The sequence below is a fragment of the Lepidochelys kempii genome, chromosome 8 (genome assembly GCF_965140285.1).
Source record: "Lepidochelys kempii isolate rLepKem1 chromosome 8, rLepKem1.hap1, whole genome shotgun sequence".
Classification (NCBI taxonomy): Eukaryota; Metazoa; Chordata; order Testudines; family Cheloniidae; genus Lepidochelys; species Lepidochelys kempii.
In genome coordinates, this window is record NC_136387.1 from 65,757,715 (window position 1) to 65,780,367 (window position 22,653).

Consider the following 22,653-nt stretch of genomic DNA (forward strand, 5'->3'; position numbering starts at 1 on the left):
CACTTGCACCCCCCCTTTCCTGGGAAATGTTGGATAAAAAGCCTCACCAATTTGCATAGGTGACCACAGACCCAAACCCTTGGATCTGAGAACAATGAAAAAGCATTCAGTGTTTTACAAGAAGACTTTTAATAAAAAATAGAAGTAAATAGAAATAAAGAAATCCCCCCTGTAAAATCAGGATGGTAGATATCTTACAGGGTAATTAGATTCAAAAACATAGAGAACCCCTCTAGGCAAAACCTTAAGTTACAAAAAAGATACACAGACAGAAATAGTTATTCTATTCAGCACAATTCTTTTCTCAGCCATTTAAAGAAATCATAATCTAACACATACCTAGCTAGATTACTTACTAAAAGTTCTAAGACTCCATTCCTGTTCTGTCCCTGGCCAAGACGACTACAGACAGACACAGACCCTTTGTTTCTCTCCCTCCTCCCAGCTTTTGAAAGTATCTTGTCTCCTCATTGGTCATTTTGGTCAGGTGCCAGCGAGGTTACCTTTAGCTTCTTAACCCTTTACAGGTGAGAGGAGCTTTCCCCTGGCCAGGAGGGATTTCAAAGGGGTTTACCCTTCCCTTTATATTTATGACAGACGTTAAAAATGAAATGAATGGCTATGGTGAGCAGATAGGCAAGTAACATTCCAGAACCAAACTGCAAACTGTTTGGGAGATTTTGCCTCCTTAACCCATCTCCAAACTGGTAGCTGATGCGATTCAGGTTATCATCATTCCTGAGGCTGGTATTTCTAGGAATAAAATCATATCAGAAGCAGATCTGGGAAGAAAAGCCAAGGAGTTTCAACTCTGCTCTCACACCACTTTCCCATCTTTTTTAAATTTGGGCACTCTGTGGCAGAGATGATATCTTCCTCTGTATTTGGAAAATACATAGCACATGGTGGGCACTAATTGAATTTAAATAATTAATAAAAATATCCTCAGTCTGAAGGAATTGTGTTAACAGAGCTGTCGCAGTGGCATGTGACATTCCTTAGCACACTAAAGGACACCCCCTCCTGACCCAAATATAAGAGCTGATCTTGCTTTTTGGCTAAAATAGGAATTCTTATACATTTATGATATAAAAAAAATATGAAAAACCTCAAAGAATATTGCTTCCAGCAGATGAATCACAGACTAAAAACAACAGATAATGTGAACCTAGATATTTGCTTCTTGGGAATATAGGGTACAACAATATGCTCTGAACATTGTGACATTTGGAAATATGGAAGTAATAGAAAGGAGATCAGATGTACAAATGTGCACACTTGTGTACACACACACACAGAGGAATATATGCTTTTTATTTTTTATTTACAAAGAAACATAATGCCACTGGGGATCCATTGCATTCCAGGATTGGATGAATCTAACAAGGGTCTAATAACTCAGTCATAAACTACTATGCAGTATGAATATGGCTTTTATTGACCTCATTTTTGGCTATAAAAAGAACAGCACTATGCTCCCAAGGGAAATGTTGATACATTTTGATTTACGGAAACGCAGACCTGTTCAAGTGCTGTTATGAACAGAAAAGTGACTGTAAAAATGGCACTTTTACTCAACACGTCAGCTCCCTGTGCGTATTCAGTCTATCTTGCATTTTTAGCGGCAAAAATAAGTTTTACTACTTCTTATTCCTGCTGTGACTGCAAAGCCAATGCAGCTATGGGAAAGCAATGGATTCTTATTTGACTCAAACATCATCAACAGAATTGTTAAGTTCCCATTGAATATTCCTTGCAACTGAGTCCTTCCCCACAACAGATATAAGAATACGCAGACCTCCCACAACAGGGAATTTCTGTTATCCATATTTAGGGTCATTATTGTGTGACAGTACCAACTGCCAGCATACTGGTATTACATAGGTTTCATATCCAGAAGCCTAAACACGAGAGAAGCCTTTCAGCAAAAAAATCACATTATTCCCTGATGTCCTAACCAACTTTCTTTGTTATTTAGTGTATCTACAAGATCCTGTCCCCCAAGCAACTATTTTAATATTATTTAATATTTATCCAATGCTGTGAACTTTCATTATTGTCTGCTAATACATTTTACTTTAATGAGAATATAAAATGTTTAAGGATTTCTTTATGAATATTAAAAGGCCAGAGGATTTTTCTCTCTGAAAGCCTGAGTTATCTGACTGCAGAGAAATGAGAAGGAAGAAGAAAAGCACTCTAAAGAGATGTTTTGCATATGTGTGCGCGCATTTGAGAAAAGTGGATCATTGATGTGTAGACTTCTGGATGTAGATGGCTCCTGTGGACGCGTAGATGCTCCTTGAGGACCCAGCATTGGTTGCCTATATCACGTAACATAGAACTATCTTTATTCTTTGGACATCAAAACCTACCACCACAGCATTGCCACTGCAATGTGTCATAAATGTGTTTTATGTATTGTATATCTCACTGAAGTCTCATCTTTCCTGGACCATTGCTGAAAGCTAATAGTATGGAATAAAGTCTAGTCTCAGATACAGTGAAAAAAGGGCCATCAAAAAGAAGAAGTTCACAATAGTGTGTTGGAGTTCCTCGTACTGTAATAGCAGAATTCCAGGACCAGTGCTAGTCTTACTACTAGACCACTCTCGAACTAAACTGCAGGGCTAATCTATGTGAAGGATTCATAGGCAATATGGTAATACATATAATAAATAATTTCTACTTCACCCATCACCATAGTAGCTAAGGGCTGTTCTATACACAGATTCTGGAAATAAGCTATACTGATTTAAGCACCTTTGTACCAATATAATCATGTCTAAACTAGGTGGATTGCAATAGTTTAACTTGTATCAGTTTCTAAATGGATATTGTTAAATTGGTACAAAAACCACATATAGACCAGCCTTATGAGGATACAACATAAGAATTGTCCTAGTGAAGATCAGAAGATGTTGTAGAGTAAAAGTGAACTAAAGAACCTGTGCCTGTAACAGGGGCTGTTCATAAAGATGTCATTAGCCCTGGATTCTATTCCCAGTTCTTCCATTGATTCAGTGTGTAACTGTGCGCAAGTCAGTTAATGTCTCTGTCTCCGTGTCTCCATTTACAAAATGGAGATATTTACACATCTTTGTATAGCACTTTGAGATCTACAGATGAAAAATGCTACACTTTTTTTTATTTGTCTGATTCCCACTGTAGCAACCTCCCACCCTGTTGTGGAGAAAGGGAGACAATCTGATGCTGACTGAGGGACACAAAGTTGGAGCATTGTCTGGCTATTCTGGAAGGAAGACCAGAGACACTAGATGTGGTTTAATTAGGCCGCAACCTTATTCCTAAATGTCTGGGAGTACCCAGCAGAAAAAAGCATACAGCACAGGTAATTTCATAATCATGTACATATAGCAAGAACGGGGAGGCTGCTGCCCTTTACCCATCCTCATCCCCAGCCCACCCACTGCTGGGACCTCACCCCCACCGTTGAATGACGGTTAAGGGGGCTTTTACTGCCAAACCAGTCATAGTAACCCCAACACCCTCCCCCACATTTCCATTACCTTAAAGAATACCTTCTTTAAATCCTTTACCAATCCATTTTATCTGATCACGTATCCCTTCCCTACAGTGTACCTGCATTGAACATCTGCCCCACATTTACAAAGAGTTTGACAATCACAGCCTAAACCCCGTTTCATGTCCACCCCAACTAAGCCTCCAACTCATTGTGGGGAATGCAGAAAACCCCACTTCATCTTGGCCAGTCTGTCAGTGATGGGAAAAGTCCTTCCCAGCCCCTTGAGAAAGGAGCAACTAGGGTAACAACCAGCAGATCATGACAAAATCTGGTATTTAACTACACCCATGAGCGGGAGGTGGGTGCTGCTCTGTCTGGTCCAGGTAAAAGATGGCTTTTTCCAGCGCCAGTGTGGACCTAAACAGTCTCTGCTCTCTTCCGGGAGGAAGATGGGTCAGCATCCCCACGCTCACCTGGTCTGAAGTCACTTCAGCAAGGTAGTCTCTGGCCATCTAACCCTGAAGGGGGGTTCTTTTCCTACAAGCCGGACAACAGCCCTCACCACTTAATGTATGGTTAGGTCATTCCATCTGTGTAGAAGAATGACCAGAGTATATTCATAATCTGTAAAAATTGTGGGAAATTCTCTCCGTACACCATCAGCGCCAAAAAGCATGCCTGCTCTTGATTTAGTAACAAATACAGGACAAAGTTCTTGTGGACCAGACGTGCACACATGTATCTACTTGTGCATGTTACTGATCTGTCTGCAAAACACTCTGCAAATTAAGTGGCAAATAGACCCTTCAAGAAGAGAAATTCCACAACGCCATTCACCTTTTTATGTCAATCTCATTTCATTTCTGTCTTTGGTTAACCCTTTCATCTCATAGGACTGATGTTAAATGCAGACAAAAAATACTTGAACAATCCCATACTACCACAATACAATTAACAACTCAGGTTCTGAACCCTGGTCTAAATTTTTGCAAGCACAGTAATTGACACGTTGGATTACTTCTGGCCCACTTTTATTCAAGGGGCAGAATGTGGATAAATGCAGATTGCTCACTAATCGAGGAATCTCGCTCTCTTCAACTACGCAGACTGCTTCCCATTTATAGTCTCAATCTCCTGAGGAGAATAGCTGAGGCTGGGAAGAGATCCATACAGTTTATCTCAAACGTTTGTAGCTCCAAAGGATAGACTATTTAATTATGATGCAAAGTTAAATTAATGGATGTCTTAATTTACGTTTAGGTAAAGAATAAAGGAAAGGTTACTAAAGATACAGATCTATGTAATAATCTTTCTTGTGAGACTTATACACCGTTGTCTCTGCTCATAATATTTCTGTGTTACTCAATCATTTATAAACTTTTATTTCACCAGGAAAAAAAAACATTTAGAACAAGTTCTTGTTTACAGTAGTGACCTGTCCAAGACTGCTCACAAACTCCTCTATGTTATTTCTTAGCAGGGGGGATGTTATCTAGTGGTTAGAACATGGATTTGTCACCAGAATTCTTGGGTTCTGTTTCCAGCTGTCACTGATTTACTGTGTGAGCGGGTAAAACCTAGACCCCCCAGTATAGCAAACTACTGAAGGACATACTTAAGCACTTTATTGAACAAGGATGACTTAAGCAAGAGCTTAAAGCTAAGCATGTGCTTAAATACTTTACTGAATTGAGTGCTTAACATTTTGAAATCTGATACAAGATGTGATACTGGTGAACAGTCTTTTCTCATAATTATTATAGACATACACAGTCAAGTAATTATGATAGAAACAAAATAGAAAGCAAGAGCACTAGGATTTTTTTCGTATTGTTGTAGTCAGAGTATAAATTCTATACAGTATATTTTTCCATCTAATAGTTGACTGTTCCATGTATACCCTGCTAGTCCATGTAATTACTTGAAAACTATACACAGAAAAGAACCATCCTAATAAAAAATAAAAATACAGGTTTTTACAGAAGCTGCTTTCAGGTATGTTACAAATGTTAACTTTTAGTTGTCGTTAGATTCCCTTCCATGAGGGAGGTTAATACAGACACTTCTTAACAGGCCTTGTAATTAGCATAGACTTGTGAAACACCTCCATCTAGTGGCTAATATGAGAACTACACACTACTGAAATTGAGAGTACAGATGGCCAAGATTTCAGTCCATCATACTGACTTACTAGAGCGTTTGCTATTTGATCAAGCTTTTCCACATCCATAACCATAATATGAATAGCCACATCATCAGCCACCCTTTCTCTACCCTCCCAAAAAACCCCAGCCTACCCAGCAGAGCTTTCTTTAATCCTGTATGGGAAAAGAGCCAAAGGCTCCCTATAGTCCATTCTGGATTTCACTCTGACCAGTCTCATTACGGTAAAGGGGCTGAAGCACTATGAAGAAAAGGGTACTTACTGTAACTGTGTTTTTTTGAGAAGTGATGCAGAGGTGTATTCCACTTGGGTGTGTGCACACCCAGAGCCCGTGAGCCAGACACTTTTGCCTAGCAGTATCTGTAGAGGGGCAGTGCTCTAGCCTTGTGGCTGTGGCCCCTTCCCTAGCTATATGAGGCAGTACTACCCCAACCCCCTCTGTCCTCACCACCCGTGGCTGGAGTCAAAGCTCTATGTGGTTGTAGTCTCACAGCCTCACATTTCATCTTCGGATCATTTATTGTCCATATAGGGCCTTACCAAATTCACGGTCCATTTTTATCAATTTCACAGCCAGACTACTTTAAAATTGGTCAATTTAACCTTTTCAAATGTTTACATCTGAAAGTTCATGGTGTTGTAACTGTGGTGGTCCCAACCCCAAAAGGTGTCAAAGCTGTTGTAGGGGGTTGCACGATTGCTACTCTCACATCTTCGCTGTCTTCAGGGCTGTTATAGTAGCAGTTAGGAACCCTAAACAAGGATCCAACTCCCATTGTGCTAGGCAGCATACGGACAAATAAAAGGAACTGTTCCTGCCCAAGGAGTTTTATAGCCTAGGCAGGTAGACAAGAAGATAGAGGGTGGGGATAAGTTAAAAACCGAACAGACCTTAGTGGGAAAAATGTATTTTTAATGGACGTTTCATTCTGTAGAACCCATCCCAGATAGTGGGTAAATATCTTACAGCAAGCAAATCTGTCCCATGGGCCTGGTACTTAACAACAATGGACTAGCTGATTTGAAGATACAAGAACATGAATGTCAAAGAAGTTAGATATATTTGTTATTGCATTTCTTTTGGGGAGGTCCAAAGGAGCAGGCAAAAGAATATTTCTTGAGCTTTAAGAAAGCAAAAGAAATTCTACTTTATAACTATGGCCTGGTCTACACACAAAGTTGCACCAATTTAAATAAAGGTGTGATGTTAAACTGAATTCATGAAACTCCAGCAACTTTGTGTGTGAACACTCCAATTCAGTTTAAACCTGGCTTAAATTGATTTAGTTTGTCAAATTTAGGCCTGGTCTACACAGCCCTGGTTTATGCTGATATAACTGGGTCCGATAGGAGTAATTTATTTAACAATATAGTTATTCCACTCTAAACCCTGGTATGGACACAATAATAATGGTATAAGGGTGCTTTATACTGATATAACTTATTCCCCCTTCTCGTACAGGGATAATCATATCAATATAAAGCAGCTTGATACTACTATAACAATGTCCACACTAGGGGCACTTTGTACCACTTTAACAGTACCGGTATAGTTGGAAGCAGCACAATTTTCTTGCGTAGACAAGCCCTTAGGATCCTAAATACCTGTGTCATTTTTAAAATGGGTCTTATGAGTCTAATTCACTTAGGTTCTTCTTAAAATGGTATTTATACATTATATATTACAGGGGTAGCCAAACTGACTTGTGAGGCACATGGGGCTCTTTTACCATTAAAGTGCAGCTCGTAGAGCCCCCCACAATCCCATGATTCTCCACCTCCCAGACTGGGTGGGGGGAGCTCGGATCCCTGACTTGCAGCAGGGTGGTGGGATAGGGGCTTCTGCCCAGCAGGAGGAGGGTCTTGGGGCTTCTGCGGGGTGCACATGATGCTGGGGCCTGGGGCTTCAGCAGGAGTGGGGCTGAAGCCCTGAGCCCTGGCAGGCACACGCCGGCTCTCAAAACTTCTGAAAATTGTTGTATGCAGCTCAGAGGGTCAGTAAGTTTGGCCACCCCCATATATTAGAATTAAACTCAATTTACTCTCAGTGGTTGCCTACCATTTACCATACATACCTCATAGAAGCCATGTAAAGATTCATTAGGTAATATTTGTGACATGCTTGAGATATCTGGAAGGGACACACTATACTGCAATACAACATATAACACTTTTCTTATTACAGGTAAATGCCACAAAATTTATAATGCCCTCTAAAAGCAACATTTCTTTTTTCAGATATTCCCCATTTCACATCTTCCCCTCTACCTGAACACCAGTCTGATTGGGGTTTCACCTGGGCTTATCTAATCATTACAGGTAATTCAGAATAAAGGCATCACATTCAAAAAGATATATGTAATATTTCAATCTTTATCTTGTCACAGGAATAGATTCACTTCTTATGGTGCTCTCTGCTCATTAAATGCCAGCCTCTCAGGAGAATGGATGCCTTTTTGGCTCTCTTCTCTTTTCATTGCAAGTCAAATTGATGTGAACATGGACTGGATTTTATGCCATTTCCCATTCTAGCTTCCAATGCTCTCATGAGAATATATATAACAGAGCGCAAAGTAACATTTTCTAAAAATGGCTGACAGTAACAACAAAACTGAATTGATTCTGAGGACAAGGCTGAAAATAACAAATGAGAGACTACACACAATATGAACCTTTTGTGCCAAACACATTGTGGCAGGAACAATCTATTGTTTAAAAAAAACCCACACAACCATTTCTAGCATCATGATCTTACAGTCCTTACTGGAAGCTGCTGGTACAATGAATTACTGATTTAGAAAGAAAAAAAGAAAAAGACAGCCTTTAAAAGTAATAGAACAGTCCTATTTACAGTATATTATGAAATGAAAAAGAGGCAGAGCCCAGTCCACAAAAGCTTAGTGTTGTATTTGGCGAGATGAAGTAGCTGTAATCTCCTCTTTTACCTGTGGGTGCCATTACTGAACCAAAGGAAAGTAAAGCTGCAACTTGCTGATTCACCTCATCTTCAATATTCTTAGGGATCAGTGAGTGCATTAATGGTTTGCCCTAATTTGAAAACCTTGCTGAGTGTTCTATAAAAGGTGTGATTATAACTGGTCTTTTTATAAATGTGTTTGTGTGCTGTACTTTTACAGAGAAAAAGCAAAATATTTTAAGATACATATGGAGTCACCTGAAACCAATCTGGTGTTGATGCTCAGAGTTCTCTTCCAGCTAAAATGAATCGACACCTGAGAGATCACAACACTTGACTTCAGAAATACAGTCCACATGTCAAAAAATTTTAAGTGGCCTTTTCAGGCACAGTAGGCCAGAATCATGATTGGTTTAACTCCCCTGATTTCTTTGGAGTTACACCAGAGATTAATTTGTCCCTTGATGTCTTTTTGCTGTAGTTCAGCTCAGGTCATGTTATTACCAGCTAAGATGATGTCAGGGTCTGTAATTTTAATAAGGTTTTCTTGAAGTTAAAGGGAAAGTATTAGTACTACCATTAGCAGAATTATAAAAAGAGCAAAAAGAATGAGGAGTACCTGTGGCACCTTAGAGACTAACAGATTTATTTGGGCATAAGATTTCATGGGCAAAAACCCACTTCATCAGATACATGCAGTGGAAAATACAGGAGGAAAATAGATATAGATACAGAGAGAGAGAGAATGAAAAAATGGGGGTTGCCATACCAACTCTAACAAGACTAATCAATTAAGGTGGGCTATTATCAGCAGGAGAAAAAAAAACTTGTAGTGATAATCAGGATGGCCCATTTCAAACAGTTGACAAGAAGGTATGAGTAACAGCAGGGGAAAAATTAGCATGGGGAAATAGTTTTTAGTTTGTGTAATGACCCATCCACTCCCAGTCTTTATTCAAGCCTAATTTAATGGTGTCCAGTTTGCAAATTAATTCCAGATCTGCAGTTTCTCGTTGGAGTCTGTTTTTGAAGTTTTTTGTTGAAGAATTGCGACTTTTAAGTCTGTAATTGTGTCCAGGGAAGTTCAAGTGTTCTCCGACTGGTTTTTGAATGTTATTTATGTGGTTTTTGAAATTGTGGAAAAGCAGCATCACTTGCCCCACAACCTCAGCCGTGCAGAACAAAACACCATCCACAGCCTCAGGAACAACTCTGACATCATAATCAAAAAGGCTGATAAAGAAGGTGCTGTCACCATCATGAATAGTTCGGAATATGAACGAGAGGCTGCTAGGCAGCTCTCTACCACCACATTCTACAGGCCATTATCCTCTGATCCCACTGAGGGTTACCAAAAGAAACTACATCTGCTCAAGAAACTCCCTGAAAAAGCACAGGAACAAATCTGCACAGACACACCCCTAGAACTCTGACCAGTGGTATTCTGCTACCCAAGATCCATTAACTTGGTAATCCTGGATGCCCCATTATCTCAGACATTGGCACCCTGACAGCAGGACTGTCTGGCTATGTAGACTCCCTCCTCAGGCCCTACACTACCAGCACTCCCAGCTACCTTCGAGACACCACTGACTTCCTGAGGAAACTACAATCCATTGGTGATCTACCAGAAAACACCCCCCTGGCCACTATGGATGTACAAGCCCTCTACACCAACATTCCACACAAAGATGGACTACAAGCCATCAGGAACAGTATCCCCGATAATGTCATTACAAACAGGGTGGCTGAACTTTGTGACTTTGTTCTCACCCACAACTATTTCACATTTGGGGACAATGTATACCTTCAAGTCAGCAACACTGCTATGGGTACCCTCATGGCCCCACAGTATGCCAAAATTTTTATGGCTAACTTAGAACAACGCTTTCTCAGCTCTCATCCTCTAACGCCCCTACTCTACTTGCGCTACATTGATGACATCTTCATTATCTGGACCCATGAAAAAGAAGCCTTTGAGGAATTCCACCAGGATTTCAACAATTGCCATCCCACCATCAACCTCAGTCCACACAAGAGATCCACTTCCTGGACACTACAGTGCTAATAAGCGACGGTCACATAAACACCACCCTATACCAGAAACCTACTAACCGCTCTGCTTACCTACAAACAAGATCTCGTTCTTAAAACTACAATACCCACCTGCTGAAGTGAAGAAACAGACTGACAGAGACAGAAGAGTACCCAGAAATCACCTACTACAGGACAGGCCCAACAAAGAAAGTAACAGAATGCCACTGGCCAACACCTTCATCCCCCAGCTAAAACCTCTCCAGCGCATCATCAAGGATCTACAGCCTATCCTAAAGGACGATCCCTCACTCTCACAGATCTTGGGAGACAGGCCAGTCCTCGCTTACATGCAGCCCCCCAACTTGAAGCAAATACTCACCAGCAGCCACACAACTAAAACACTAACCCAGGAACCTATCCTTGCAACAAAGCCTGTTGCCAACTCTGTCCACATATCTGTTCAAGGGACACCATTATAGGACCTAATCACATCAGCCACACCATCAGGGGCTCATTCACCTGCACATCTACCAATCTGATATATGGCATCATGTGCCAGCAATGCCCCTCTGCCATGTACATTGACCAAACTGGACAGTCTACTCAAAAGAATAAATGGACACAAATCAGACATCAAGAATTATAACATTCAAAAACCAGTTGGAGAACACTTCAACCTCCCTGGACACTCAATTACAGTCCTAAAAGGGGCAATTCTTCAATAAAAAAACATCAGAAACAGACTCCAATGAGAAACGGCAGAACTGGAATTAATTTGCAAACTGGACACCATTAAATTAGGCTTGAATAAAGACTGGGAGTGGATGGGTCATTACACAAACTAAAAACTATTTCCCCATGCTAATTTTCCCCCTACTAACAAGTTTCAGAGTAACAGCCGTGTTAGTCTGCATTCGCAAAAAGAAAAGGAGTACTTGTGGCACCTTAGAGACTAACCAATGTATTTGAGCATAAGCTTTCGTGAGCTACAGCTCACTTCATCGGATGGCTTATGCTCAAATACATTGGTTAGTCTCTAAGGTGCCACAAGTACTCCTTTTCTTTTTTCCCCCTACTGTTACTCATACCTACTTGTCAACTGTTTGAAATGGGTCATCCTGATTATCACTACAAAAGTTTTTTTTTCCTCCTGCTGATAATAGCCCACCTTAATTGATTAGTCTTGTTAGAGTTGGTATGGTAACCTCCATTTTTTCATGTTCTCTGTGTATATAGATCTATCTTCCTACTGTATTTTCCACTGCATGTATCTGATGAAGTGGGTTTTAGCCCATGAAAGCTTATGCCCAAATAAATTTGTTAGTCTCTAAGGTGCAACAAGTACTCCTCGTTCTTTTTGCTGATATAGACTAACAGCTACCCCTGTAAAAAGAGCAGTTACAGTCTCAAGGTGAGAGAAATTCCAATCTAAACAATGTTGCAAAAATAATACTCCACTTCTCATTTCTGTGCAAAATTCAAAAAAAACAAACAAAACTCCCCTTTGTTTATATTAATGGTTCTTTCGCCTGCATCCAAGGAACATAGCAGTGCCTTCCCTGACTGTGGGCCATGATTTAGGAAGGCCCTGTATGTGCCAATATGTTTCAGCACAGACTTTAGGTTTGGAAATACAAAAGCAAGGGAGAACTACAGGACCAGAAATGAATAATCTTTGTATTCAGTACAGCCAAATACTGTCCTTTTTCTGCCACAAGGGACTCAAACTATTAATGCTTTTATTAATGCATGGACATATGGAGGTACTTAAGTTCCCTGATTATACCACGTCCAGTGTGATGTGGGTGAGTCTACTAAGCCCTTCATAGTCATATAGTGTTGGGTGGAGAAGGAAGAGTGAGTCTTGATTAACAATAGTTTTATAATCTGCAGCTAGGCCAGGTACTATAGACATGTATAATTTAAAAAAAATTTAAGGTGAAATTCATCCTTGAGCAAACAGCATACACAAGGCCCTATGCACCACTTATGCCTCACACCCTTAAAAGTGATGCACAGGGCCTTGTAGGGGCCTACTGCAGAGCGGTCAACCTCACCCCATGCCTATGTGGATTTGGTAGTATTTAAGATGAGAACCTACCAGTATACATTAGAACCAGGGTATTAGCATGGTGCAGGATTGCTCACACAGCTCTGCTAGTCCCTTTTTGTCTTCATCTGCATCACCCATAGTATTGAGCCTACCTAGAGAACAGCAACTGCACTGAACTATAAGGTGGTTTTGTGATCTACATGCATCCGGCAGGGAACGTTAAGACAATAAGGATGCTGATGTAAACAGCTGCATCACTAGACTGCAAACAATATTCCCAGCTGATGATACAGCCGTTCATTACTCTCTCTCATATACTACCCTGTCCCTCTGCCCCCTCACCCAGAGCTGAGAGAGAAACAGAAAATTGGTCAGGTAGATTCAAGGCCCAACCCAGCCAGGGATCTCAGAGGACAACACAATCACAAAAACAAGACTAACTATGCCTATTTGAGCATAAGCTGTAGCTCATGAAAGCTTATGCTCAAATAAATTGGTTAGTCTCTAAGGTGCCACAAGTACTCCTTTTCTTTTTGCGAATACAGACTAACACGGCTGTCACTTATATGCCTATTTTGCTTTACATGTAGCTGATCTTACAAAGGCCTGGTGCATTATGTTACCTTCTGCATCACAGAAACAAAGGAGAAAATAGCGGTCTCTACTTCATTCCTGCGATATATCAGGCAGGCTATACCCATATAGACATCTCTCTTGACCTAAACCTTACCCACCCTCTAGGTTTACCGCTGTTTAATAAGACACCATTCATAGCTACATCAGTCCATCCCAAAATCTGCCTGCCAGGATCCAAACTCCTTAACATCCATAGATTGACCCTAAACCCCTCTCCCTGATGATATATTACACCAATACATTACTAGAGTCACAGCTACCTTGATGATGTATAAATGCAATATGTCCTGAGAACACTAGTTCACCCTGATGACATACAGTATAATTGCAATATATAACCTAAAAGTAAAGCAGTTTGGTGATGTATAACTGTAACAAGAGATTTAGTTAAGATAATGGGCTAAACCAAACACAGCACTAACGTACTGTGTTGTTTTTTTTGCCTAGCATCAGCATATTGGCCAAAGTTTCACTTTCCCCACCATAGCAAAATTTGCTGTGTCAGTTGTCTACATGATTGCTGTCCTCTCATACCATTGGTGACTGCATTTTAGAAATGCTACATATTAGGTTTGCAAAAGGATAACTCCAGTACAGACATACTGGGCCTGATTTTCAGAGATGCTAAGCACTTGTAGCTCCCCTTGACTTTAGTGGGAATTGTGGGTGCTCAAAATGCCCTGTCCTAGCTATAGAATTTCTGACAAGATAAGAAACTTTTCCCAGAGAAAGGAATCTATTATCGAGCTGTCAAACAAACAAGGATTTAATTAGCTTCCCAGACGTGCCATGGAAAACCTTCCAGGAAGGTTTTGCCATGTGAACTTGAGACTACAATAAAGCCACCAATCTTGGCTCAAAAAGTAAAAAGCTTGTGTATTATTACATTGAACTGAGATCTGATTTCATCATACACTAACTTACAGTATTACTTCGAACTCTGTCTCCCCAACCCGCATCTGTGTAACGATACTGTGTGTTAACAGAGACAAAACTAAAGAACCTTGTTTCAGTGTGAAATAGTCCCCCTAAAAAAACACCCCAGACATTTGATTTGTTTAGCTTTCTGTGGAATATTTTATCATTTTGCAACACTATTATGTTCTCAGCAGGTGTACCATAGATAGGTCTCAAAGCAACTATAAAAATGGAAACTAATAGGATGTTTACTAGTGTCTTAAATTATAGCAATTTTGATCTCAGTTCAACAATCTGATTCTACTGTTTACAATAGTTTACAGTTATATACACAGTACATGATTCTGAACAGCAAATTACATTTTTAAAAGTTCAGTCAAATACAAAATAGCACTTTTTCACAAGGTGTAAACATATGTTTGATTCCGCTTTTTGATTTTTTAAAGCCACACAAAGGTTCCTAATAGCAGATTATGTCAAACTATGAATAAACTTTTACATTTCTTCTCAATGAAAATGGAAAGTGATTAACTGAGTCAATATCACATTTTATGTGATACAATGACAAATGCTCCTAGCAATAAAAATGTTCTGTTAATGTTTCTGAAAAACACATTGACAAAACATAACTGCACTGCAAAACATTTCTGGAAAAGATATTAAATTATATGAATTTTAAGGAGAGTACTGTATGTGCACTACAAACTGAAGCAAAGCTTTTATTTCCCCAATAGCAAAGACCAGAGAAATACAGTTTATACAGTGGTTGCCAAAATCACTGAATTACTGTTCACAAAATATTTGGACAAAATTTAAAGTGGAAAACAAAAATTTCTAGTTGACAAAACAGGTGATTGATTTTCTAGTCACTTAACTTACAGCCAATTTTTCAGGTCACTTAGTGTTCCAGTTGCTGTAGTATAAAATCACATTTTGCAGATCTTTTACTTCATTCAAGAGGACTTCAAGAAATGACTGCAAAAGGAGTGCATTTTATCCTTTTACTGGCATATAGTATATTTGCTTGCTTATTATATAACTACAGCTTCCCAAATACAAAAACCTCATCCTATAATAATTCTTAACATCCAATTACTAAAGTCACAGGGGATAAGTTTTTTATATTGTTATTGTCTTTTTGTTCACTTATATCACTTAAATGAGGATAATTTCTGGTGTACTCAGACTTTACTACTTGCTGTGTGAAATTCTAGCCTCACTTAAGTCAATTGGAATTTTGCCATTGACTTTAATGGGGCCAGGATTTCACCTGCTCTGTCCAAAGTTGGATAGCACCATTTCTGCTCCATCACACTATAACCAAATAAAGCATTGACTAACAAGACCAGGTGAAATGCTGAGAAAGGAACAAAGAACAAAAATGGCATGGATCTGGTGACTGAATTTAATCAAGAGAGGTAATTATCTTTGAGAGGAAGTTTTACATTCCAAAAGGGAGTGTGGGGGGAATCTATCAAGAGACACGCTATCCCTGAATACTTGGTTGAAAGGTTTGACAACAGGCAGTAAATGTCACTCATTACTAGGATGGACAACACCACTGAGCAAATCAGTTGCTCTGATTAGAACATGTTGTGTTATGATCTCTCAGTTCCAAGTGTTCAAGAACAAACACTTCTCAAATGCACCATTATCCTTGATTTTCACAGCAATCATTAGCTCTACCTAGGAGTACTATAGCTTTTTTAAACTACAGCCAACTCAAAAGGGGTGTGGGAAAGGAGAAAAGCTGCTTATCAGTTTGACACATTGTAGCCTAGATTTAGTCCACGTTTGCTTCTATTACTCTAGCTATTATAAAAAATGAAATAGTCTCAAAGGTATCTGCTTTTATCCTTGCAGAGAATCACAACTGAGTATTTCACACAAAGGAACAAGGAAGTAAACACTATAATAAGTGATCTGAGAACAAGTCACCAAGATATTCTTATAAATCTTTCAACATTAGTACAACTAGGGCCAGACTGTAGCTAGCCAAAGCTCCCAGAAGCAGCCAATATCAGTTGGGATGCAGTGGGCTAGTCTAGTGACTGGTGTAGAGGAGAAGATAGCCATGTCCTCAACCACTTTGGTAAGCCCATTGCCAGCATTGGACTGAGAGGGAAAGACCCTCGCCCCACTGAAGTCAATGGAATCAGGATTTCACCCAGAATCCTTGCTTTTCCTGAAGTCTGAGATTCTGCCCTGTACCTATGCAGGAGCATGAGGTTCTGGGAAAGATGCCTTGTATCCTTCCCTCTCCTTTGTGCACCTGCAAAGAGCTAGGCTCAACCTGGCCTTAAGATTTCAGTATGAACATATTAAGTGTAGGCTGCATGTCAACATAATTCTCAGCTGCCTCACATGGTGACTTATTTGTATATTTGAAAAGTGTTATGCCTCTAAACTTCTATGCATAGCACTAAAAATGATTTAAAACCAAGGAAAATTGTTTTTTGTTATATACTTTGAAACATGAATCATTATAGTCAATCTGCATTAATGTTATCTGAGCTCTGTAACCCCCGCCGTTACTCCGAGGGATTATAAACCTATTATCCCCTTAAATGTGTGTTTACCCAATAATTTTTGTAGCCTTTCACATCTTTCCTAAGAAAACAGATACCAAAAACCTCTCTCAAAAATACTAAAGCTGGCAAACCAAAAATAAAAAAGCCAGGAAATATAGTGGTAAGGATGACACTGCACCCTTAATAAATCATCATGCATTAAAGTGAGGCTACATTATGAATGGAGGATAAAGTGCCCATTTTTAACACTGAATTTCCTAGCTTTTCTCAATAATTTTGTTTTATTTACATATTATTCTTGGACTAGATTTTAACCCACTGTCTGGTTACTTCTTGTACGTTGCTCTATAATTTACTACAGTTAGATATAGGTTTGAATAAAAATACTCACACGTTTGTACTTTTCTTAAGTGTAAGTCTAATGTAAAGTCTTCTGGATTTACATTTGTTCCTGTGCAATTCAATGTACCATATCTTCTTGTACCCCAAGTCCTCTACTTTCACACAACACTGTCCATGCTCTTGATAAAATTACCAACACATTTCAACCTTCCGAGATATATTATTTTTCCTTCTCAACCCCCCCCCCAAAAAACAGATGCCCTCCTTGTCTCTCTTTCATTAAAAAAAGATAGCTCATAATGTTTACTTTTTCCTACATGCAGGAGTCTACTATATTTAATGCCTTAATTTTATACCCACTGTATCCCACTGGATGAAAGTTTCTCTGAACTTGTAGCTGAAGGCTGAGGTTTATATTCGCATTTTGGAACCCCTTTCTGTTTCCAAGTAGATTCACCAGTTTCAAGCTGTTTTTCTTCAGTCTTGCTATTTTGCATACAAATGGTCTGAGATGCCAATGAATTATGTCCTTGTTCAAGTTCAAAACTTATAATGAGTGACTTTGCGAGAGAATCCAATTCAGAAGTGACCATAAAAGACTTGGTTGTTCTGTGAGGACTGTTTGCTGAAGCAGAAGGCAAGCTAAATAAAGTGCAGTAATTATTAAAATGCCCAACTAAGATGCAAATCTTTTCTGTATAGCTTCTGAGTTGAGTTGTATTTCTGTATGATCCTGTGGAGTACAAAAGCAAAAAGAACCAATGCTACTACTTTGCTAAGCAGCATGTGACTTCCATGCACATCTTTTCTTTCATTTCTGTTAGAAACAATACCGTATTTTGAAAGTATGTTAGTAAATCTATTGTGAGACTATGACGTTAACATGAGGAGTCAGTTGGGGAAAAAAAAGGCTCAAGACTTTGCCTATAGTCTCAGGCTGACGCAATCAGCAGGTATTCCTATAATCCAAAAGAAGCTAGTGGGAGTTTTCTGTAACATGATCAGCAGTGAAATGGTTAAAATTTGACATTTCGTTTTTTTTAATTAGGCTTCAGAATCAACAATGAATTGATATGAATGGAATAAAGATATTGTTTTAGTCTGTCTCTAGACTCAGTAGGATAGCATCCTATTGGTTCACTATTTGTAAAGTTCTTTCCTCAACCATGTGTAGTAACAAAACTTATTTTTTTTCATATGAATCTTTAAATTCTTCAAGAGCCACCAAAGAAATGCTGATATAGTCCACCAGATCAACCTAGAGTATCATGGGAACAATGGTTTTAATTTGCTTATTTGTGCCTGGTCCCTTACCCTGTAACTTATATGACAGAAAATTAAACATAAGGAAGGCTGGATGCAAAGGAAAGTTACCTTAGGATTATCAGGTCACGTGAAACCAGGAATGTGAAAACACAGTAATTAACTATGTCAGCAGTTGTAAATGACTTAAAACTTGTAAATTCTCTTTCTTATTAATGTTGAAGTGATGGAACAAATACTTTAAATTCTGTTAAAGGTGACCTGCTTCTTTATGCCTGGAACTGTTTTTTCAACAAAAAGTTTTTCTCCTACTTGTCATCACCTTACAAATTCAACTCTAGTTTACCCTTTTCCTAAAAAAATTATATTGGTGACTGGAGAACTAGTACATTTATGACACCCTTGTTATTAAAAGAAAAAATTTTGTTCGGGGGTGTTGGGGGGGAAGGGTGAGATATTAATCAGACAGTTTAAAATATTGTTATTGTTAAAACCTATTTAACTTGAATGCCTAACAAAGAGTGGGAAGAGAAGATTTCATTAAAGATTCAACACTGTGTTCCTCCAGGTAAGGGCTGAGGAAGACCCCAAATCACTTCCAGAAGACACGAGAAACAAGGAAGATACTGATAGGCACAGGAAACGGTTACTTACTGTAAGTATGGTTCTTTGAGAGGTGATTCAGACATTTATTCCACTTAAGTATGTGCACACCGAGCTCACCACAGCTGGAGTTTGCCTAGCAGCACCCTTAAAGGGGAAGCGCTTCTACCTCATGGCCGTAGCCCTTCCCCTAGCTACACGAAGCAGCACTGCCCCGACCCTCCTCAGTTCCTTTGCACCGAATGCCCAGAAACAAGATTCTGATGCAGAGGGGATGGAAGGTGGATTGAGGAATACAAGTCTGCATCACATCTCAAAGAACCACAGTTATGGTAAGTAACTGTTTCTTCTAGTAGATGCAGACATGCATTCTACTTAGGTGACTCACAAGCAGTACACCTCCCACTGCCCTGGAAGCAGGGCTCAAAGTCTACCTAAACAAGGACTGCAGGGAAAAAAGGACTTACCAAAGCCTGCATCCACCCTGGAAGGCATAATGGTTGTGGCATAATGGTTCATGAATGTATCGACAACCACATAGCAGCCCTACGTCCAATATGGAAATGTCACTGACGAATGCTACAGACGTTGCTTGCACGTGCTGTTGGGGCATAAAGTAAGCTATTTCATATGCAGTCCTGATACCGGATATTACCCATTTGGACGTCCTCTGTGAAGATTCTGTTTGACCCTTCATGTAATCTGCATATGATGCAAACAAATGAGGCAAAGCACAAAACAGTTTAGTCCTGTCCACATCGAAGGCTAGACATTGCCTGACACCTAAGGTGTGTAGATGCTGCTTATCTATAGATGAATGCTGCTTAGGAAAGAATACTGGTAAATAGACCACCTTGTTCAAATGAAATTGAGAAACCACTTTAGATAAAGATTTTGGGTGTGGCTGTAAAGTCACTTTGTCTTTGGAGAACTGTGTATAAGGAGGCTCTGCCCTCAGAGACTGCAACTCTCATTCTCTGTGTGGATGTTATTGCTACCAGGAATGAAATTTTCTAACACAATGGCAAAAAGGGACAACATGCCAGAGGGTCAAATGGAGATTATATTAAGGCTGCAAGGATTGAGTTAAGGTCCCACAGAGGAATTGGCTCCCGGGCTGGAGGGATGTAGATGAAGGAGCCCTTTTAAGAATTTTGATACCATGGCACTGGAGAAGACTGATCTTCTCTGAATGGGGGGGGAATAAAATGCCAAAAATTGCTACCAGATGCGCTTTCAATGAACTAAACACAAGCCCCAGCTGAAGGTGCAGCAGGTACTCCAAAATGTCCTGGATAGAATCCAAGCAATGCTGGCCTCCTCAGGCTAGTGACCACAGTGAAATGGAAGTGATTTTCAGCAACAGGCCATCCTGGTGGAGGGTTTTCTACTGTTGAGGACAACTTTTTGAACAGCCACTGAACACTGCTCTTCCTCCTCATTCATCCATGCCACGTGATGCAGGGACTTGAGTGCAGGATGCAAGGCACAGACTTGGTTTTGAGTGAGTAAGTTGGGATGGAGAAGAAGCAGAATGGGAGGCTGACTAAACAGTGCAAGAAGGCCAGAGAAAAAATGGTTACCTACCTTTCGTAACTGTTGTTCTTCAAGATGTGTTGCTTATGTCCATTCCAATTATGTGAGAGTTTTCCACATGTACAATAGCCAGAAGGTTTTCCCCCTTGTGGTACCTGTGGGGTTGGTTCAGGTGCTCCCTAGAGTTGCACTTCCATGGCGCCATATATAGGGTCCTGCCGACCTGCTGTCTCTTCAGTTCCTTCTTGCTCTGACAGAAGGGTAGGTGGGTGGGTCTTGGAATGTCGATTACGAAAGACAGGTAACTGTTTTTCTTCTTCAAGTGCTTGGTCATGTTGACTCCCAATCAGGAACTTGGAGGCAGCAGCAGAGCTCATGGGTTCACTGGTTGAAGCACCGCTCTGCTGAAGTCTGCATCGTCCCTAGTCTGCTAGGTAATGGCGTAGTGAGAAGTAAGAGTGTGGATTGAGGACCATGTTGCAGCCTTGCAGATTTCCTGGGTCAGAACCTGGACCAGGAATGCCGCTGAAGATACCTGCTTGGAAGGTCTGGCATGCCAGACGGACTGCCCTCAGCTCTCTGACATTGCGGTGAAGTGAGAGCTCTGCTTAGGACCAGAGGCCCTGAGGTCCCCCAGATGCGCTCCCCACCCCATCATTGACACGTCCATGACCAGGGAAAGTGATGGTTGAGGTCCGGAGAAGAGAATCCCCGCACACAGAACTTGCAGGTTGAGCCACCATAGGAAAGACTTGAGAACCGTCCAGGAAAGTTGACTACATTGCTAGACTGTCCTGGTTTGGTCAATACACCGATGGCTAGCCACATCTGAAGGGGTTGGAGTCTCCGTCTGGCATGCTACGCTACGTAAGTACAGGTGGCCATGTGACCAAGGAGCTTCAGGCAATTCCTTACTGTAGTGGTAGGAAATTGTCTGAGATCTTGTAAGATGTTGCATAGGCTCTGAAACCGTGATTCCATTGGGAATGCTCTAGCCTGTCTGGAGTCCAACACTGCCCCTATGAACTCTGTCATCTGTGTGGAGGATAGTGTTGAGTTCTGCACATTCATTAGTAGGCCAAGCTCATTGAAAGTTGATCTTATCAGGTTTACATGCGCCTCCACTTGTGTTCTGGAGTGGCCCTTGATCAGCCAGTCATTGAGGTACCTGCACCTGGTGCTTCTGCAAGAAAGTGGCCACAACTGCCATGCACTGGGTCAACACCCAAGATGCTGCTGACAGGGAGTACCGTGAACAGATAGTGATTGTGGTTCACCACAAACCTGAGAAACCTTCTGGGAGACAAGGTTATGGATATATGAAAGTATGCGTCCTTCAAGTCAAGGACTGCATACCAGTCCCCAGATCCAGAGAAGGGATAATGGAGGTCAAAGAAACCATGTGGAACTTCAGCTTCTTCATAAACTTGTTGAGGTTTGGCAGGTCTAGGAGACGTCTGAGACCACCTTTGGCTTTCGGGATTAGGAAATAACAGGAGTAGAATCCTTTGCCCCTTAGCTCCCGAGGAACCTCCTCCACCACTCCTGCTCTTAGGAGCAACTGCACCTCCTGAATTTGAAGATGATCATGAGAGAGGTCCCTGAAGAGGGTCCGGAGAAAGAGGATGGGAGGGAGCTGAACTGGAGAGAATATCACAGTTCTACCATGTGAAGCACCCAGCGATTTGACGTGATCTGGGCCCACACATGGTAGAAGTTGGACAGTCAGCACAAAAAGGATTGGATCATTGGATATGGTGTTTGAACTGGTGCATTGCCCTCGGGTGCACCAGTTCAAAAGGTTTATTTTTGTCCAGAGGGCTGTTTCACCTGCCCAGAGCCCTGAGATGAAGGAGGAGGCCTCCTCCTGTGGTTTCTATTATACATTTTAGAATAGTCCTGCCTATTCTGAGGTTAGTAGAATCAAGGCGGGGGCTTAAAATGGTCCTTGCCAGGGTGTGAAGGTCAAGGGAACTGAGAGTGGCTCTTGAGTCCTTAAGGCTACGAAGCCACAAGTCCATTTGCTCAGAGATGGTCTGTTGGACCTCATATGGGAGCCCTGATGCTTGCAGCCAGGAGCTCCTTCTCATGGCCACTGCTGAAGCCATGGTCCAAGTGGCTGAATTGGCAACATCCAGGACTGCCTGTAGTGAAGCCTGTGCCACA

General features: G+C 40.7%; 1 protein-coding gene across 2 annotated transcripts in view; it reads right to left on the reverse strand.

Moving 5' to 3' along the window:
• KIF14 (kinesin family member 14) overlaps window positions 1-22,653 on the reverse strand; it is a 106,986-nt gene that overhangs the window by 24,232 nt on the left and 60,101 nt on the right. Inside the window, exon 29 of one of the 2 annotated variants that reach the window (XM_073356779.2) lies at window positions 13,983-17,818. The exons of the other annotated variant lie outside the window; for it this stretch is intronic. Coding sequence (XP_073212880.1) covers window positions 17,436-17,818 — 383 coding nt within the window. The 3' untranslated portion in view covers window positions 13,983-17,435. Of the gene's footprint in view, window positions 1-13,982; window positions 17,819-22,653 lie in introns of those variants that run through there. 2 annotated transcript variants of the gene reach the window in all.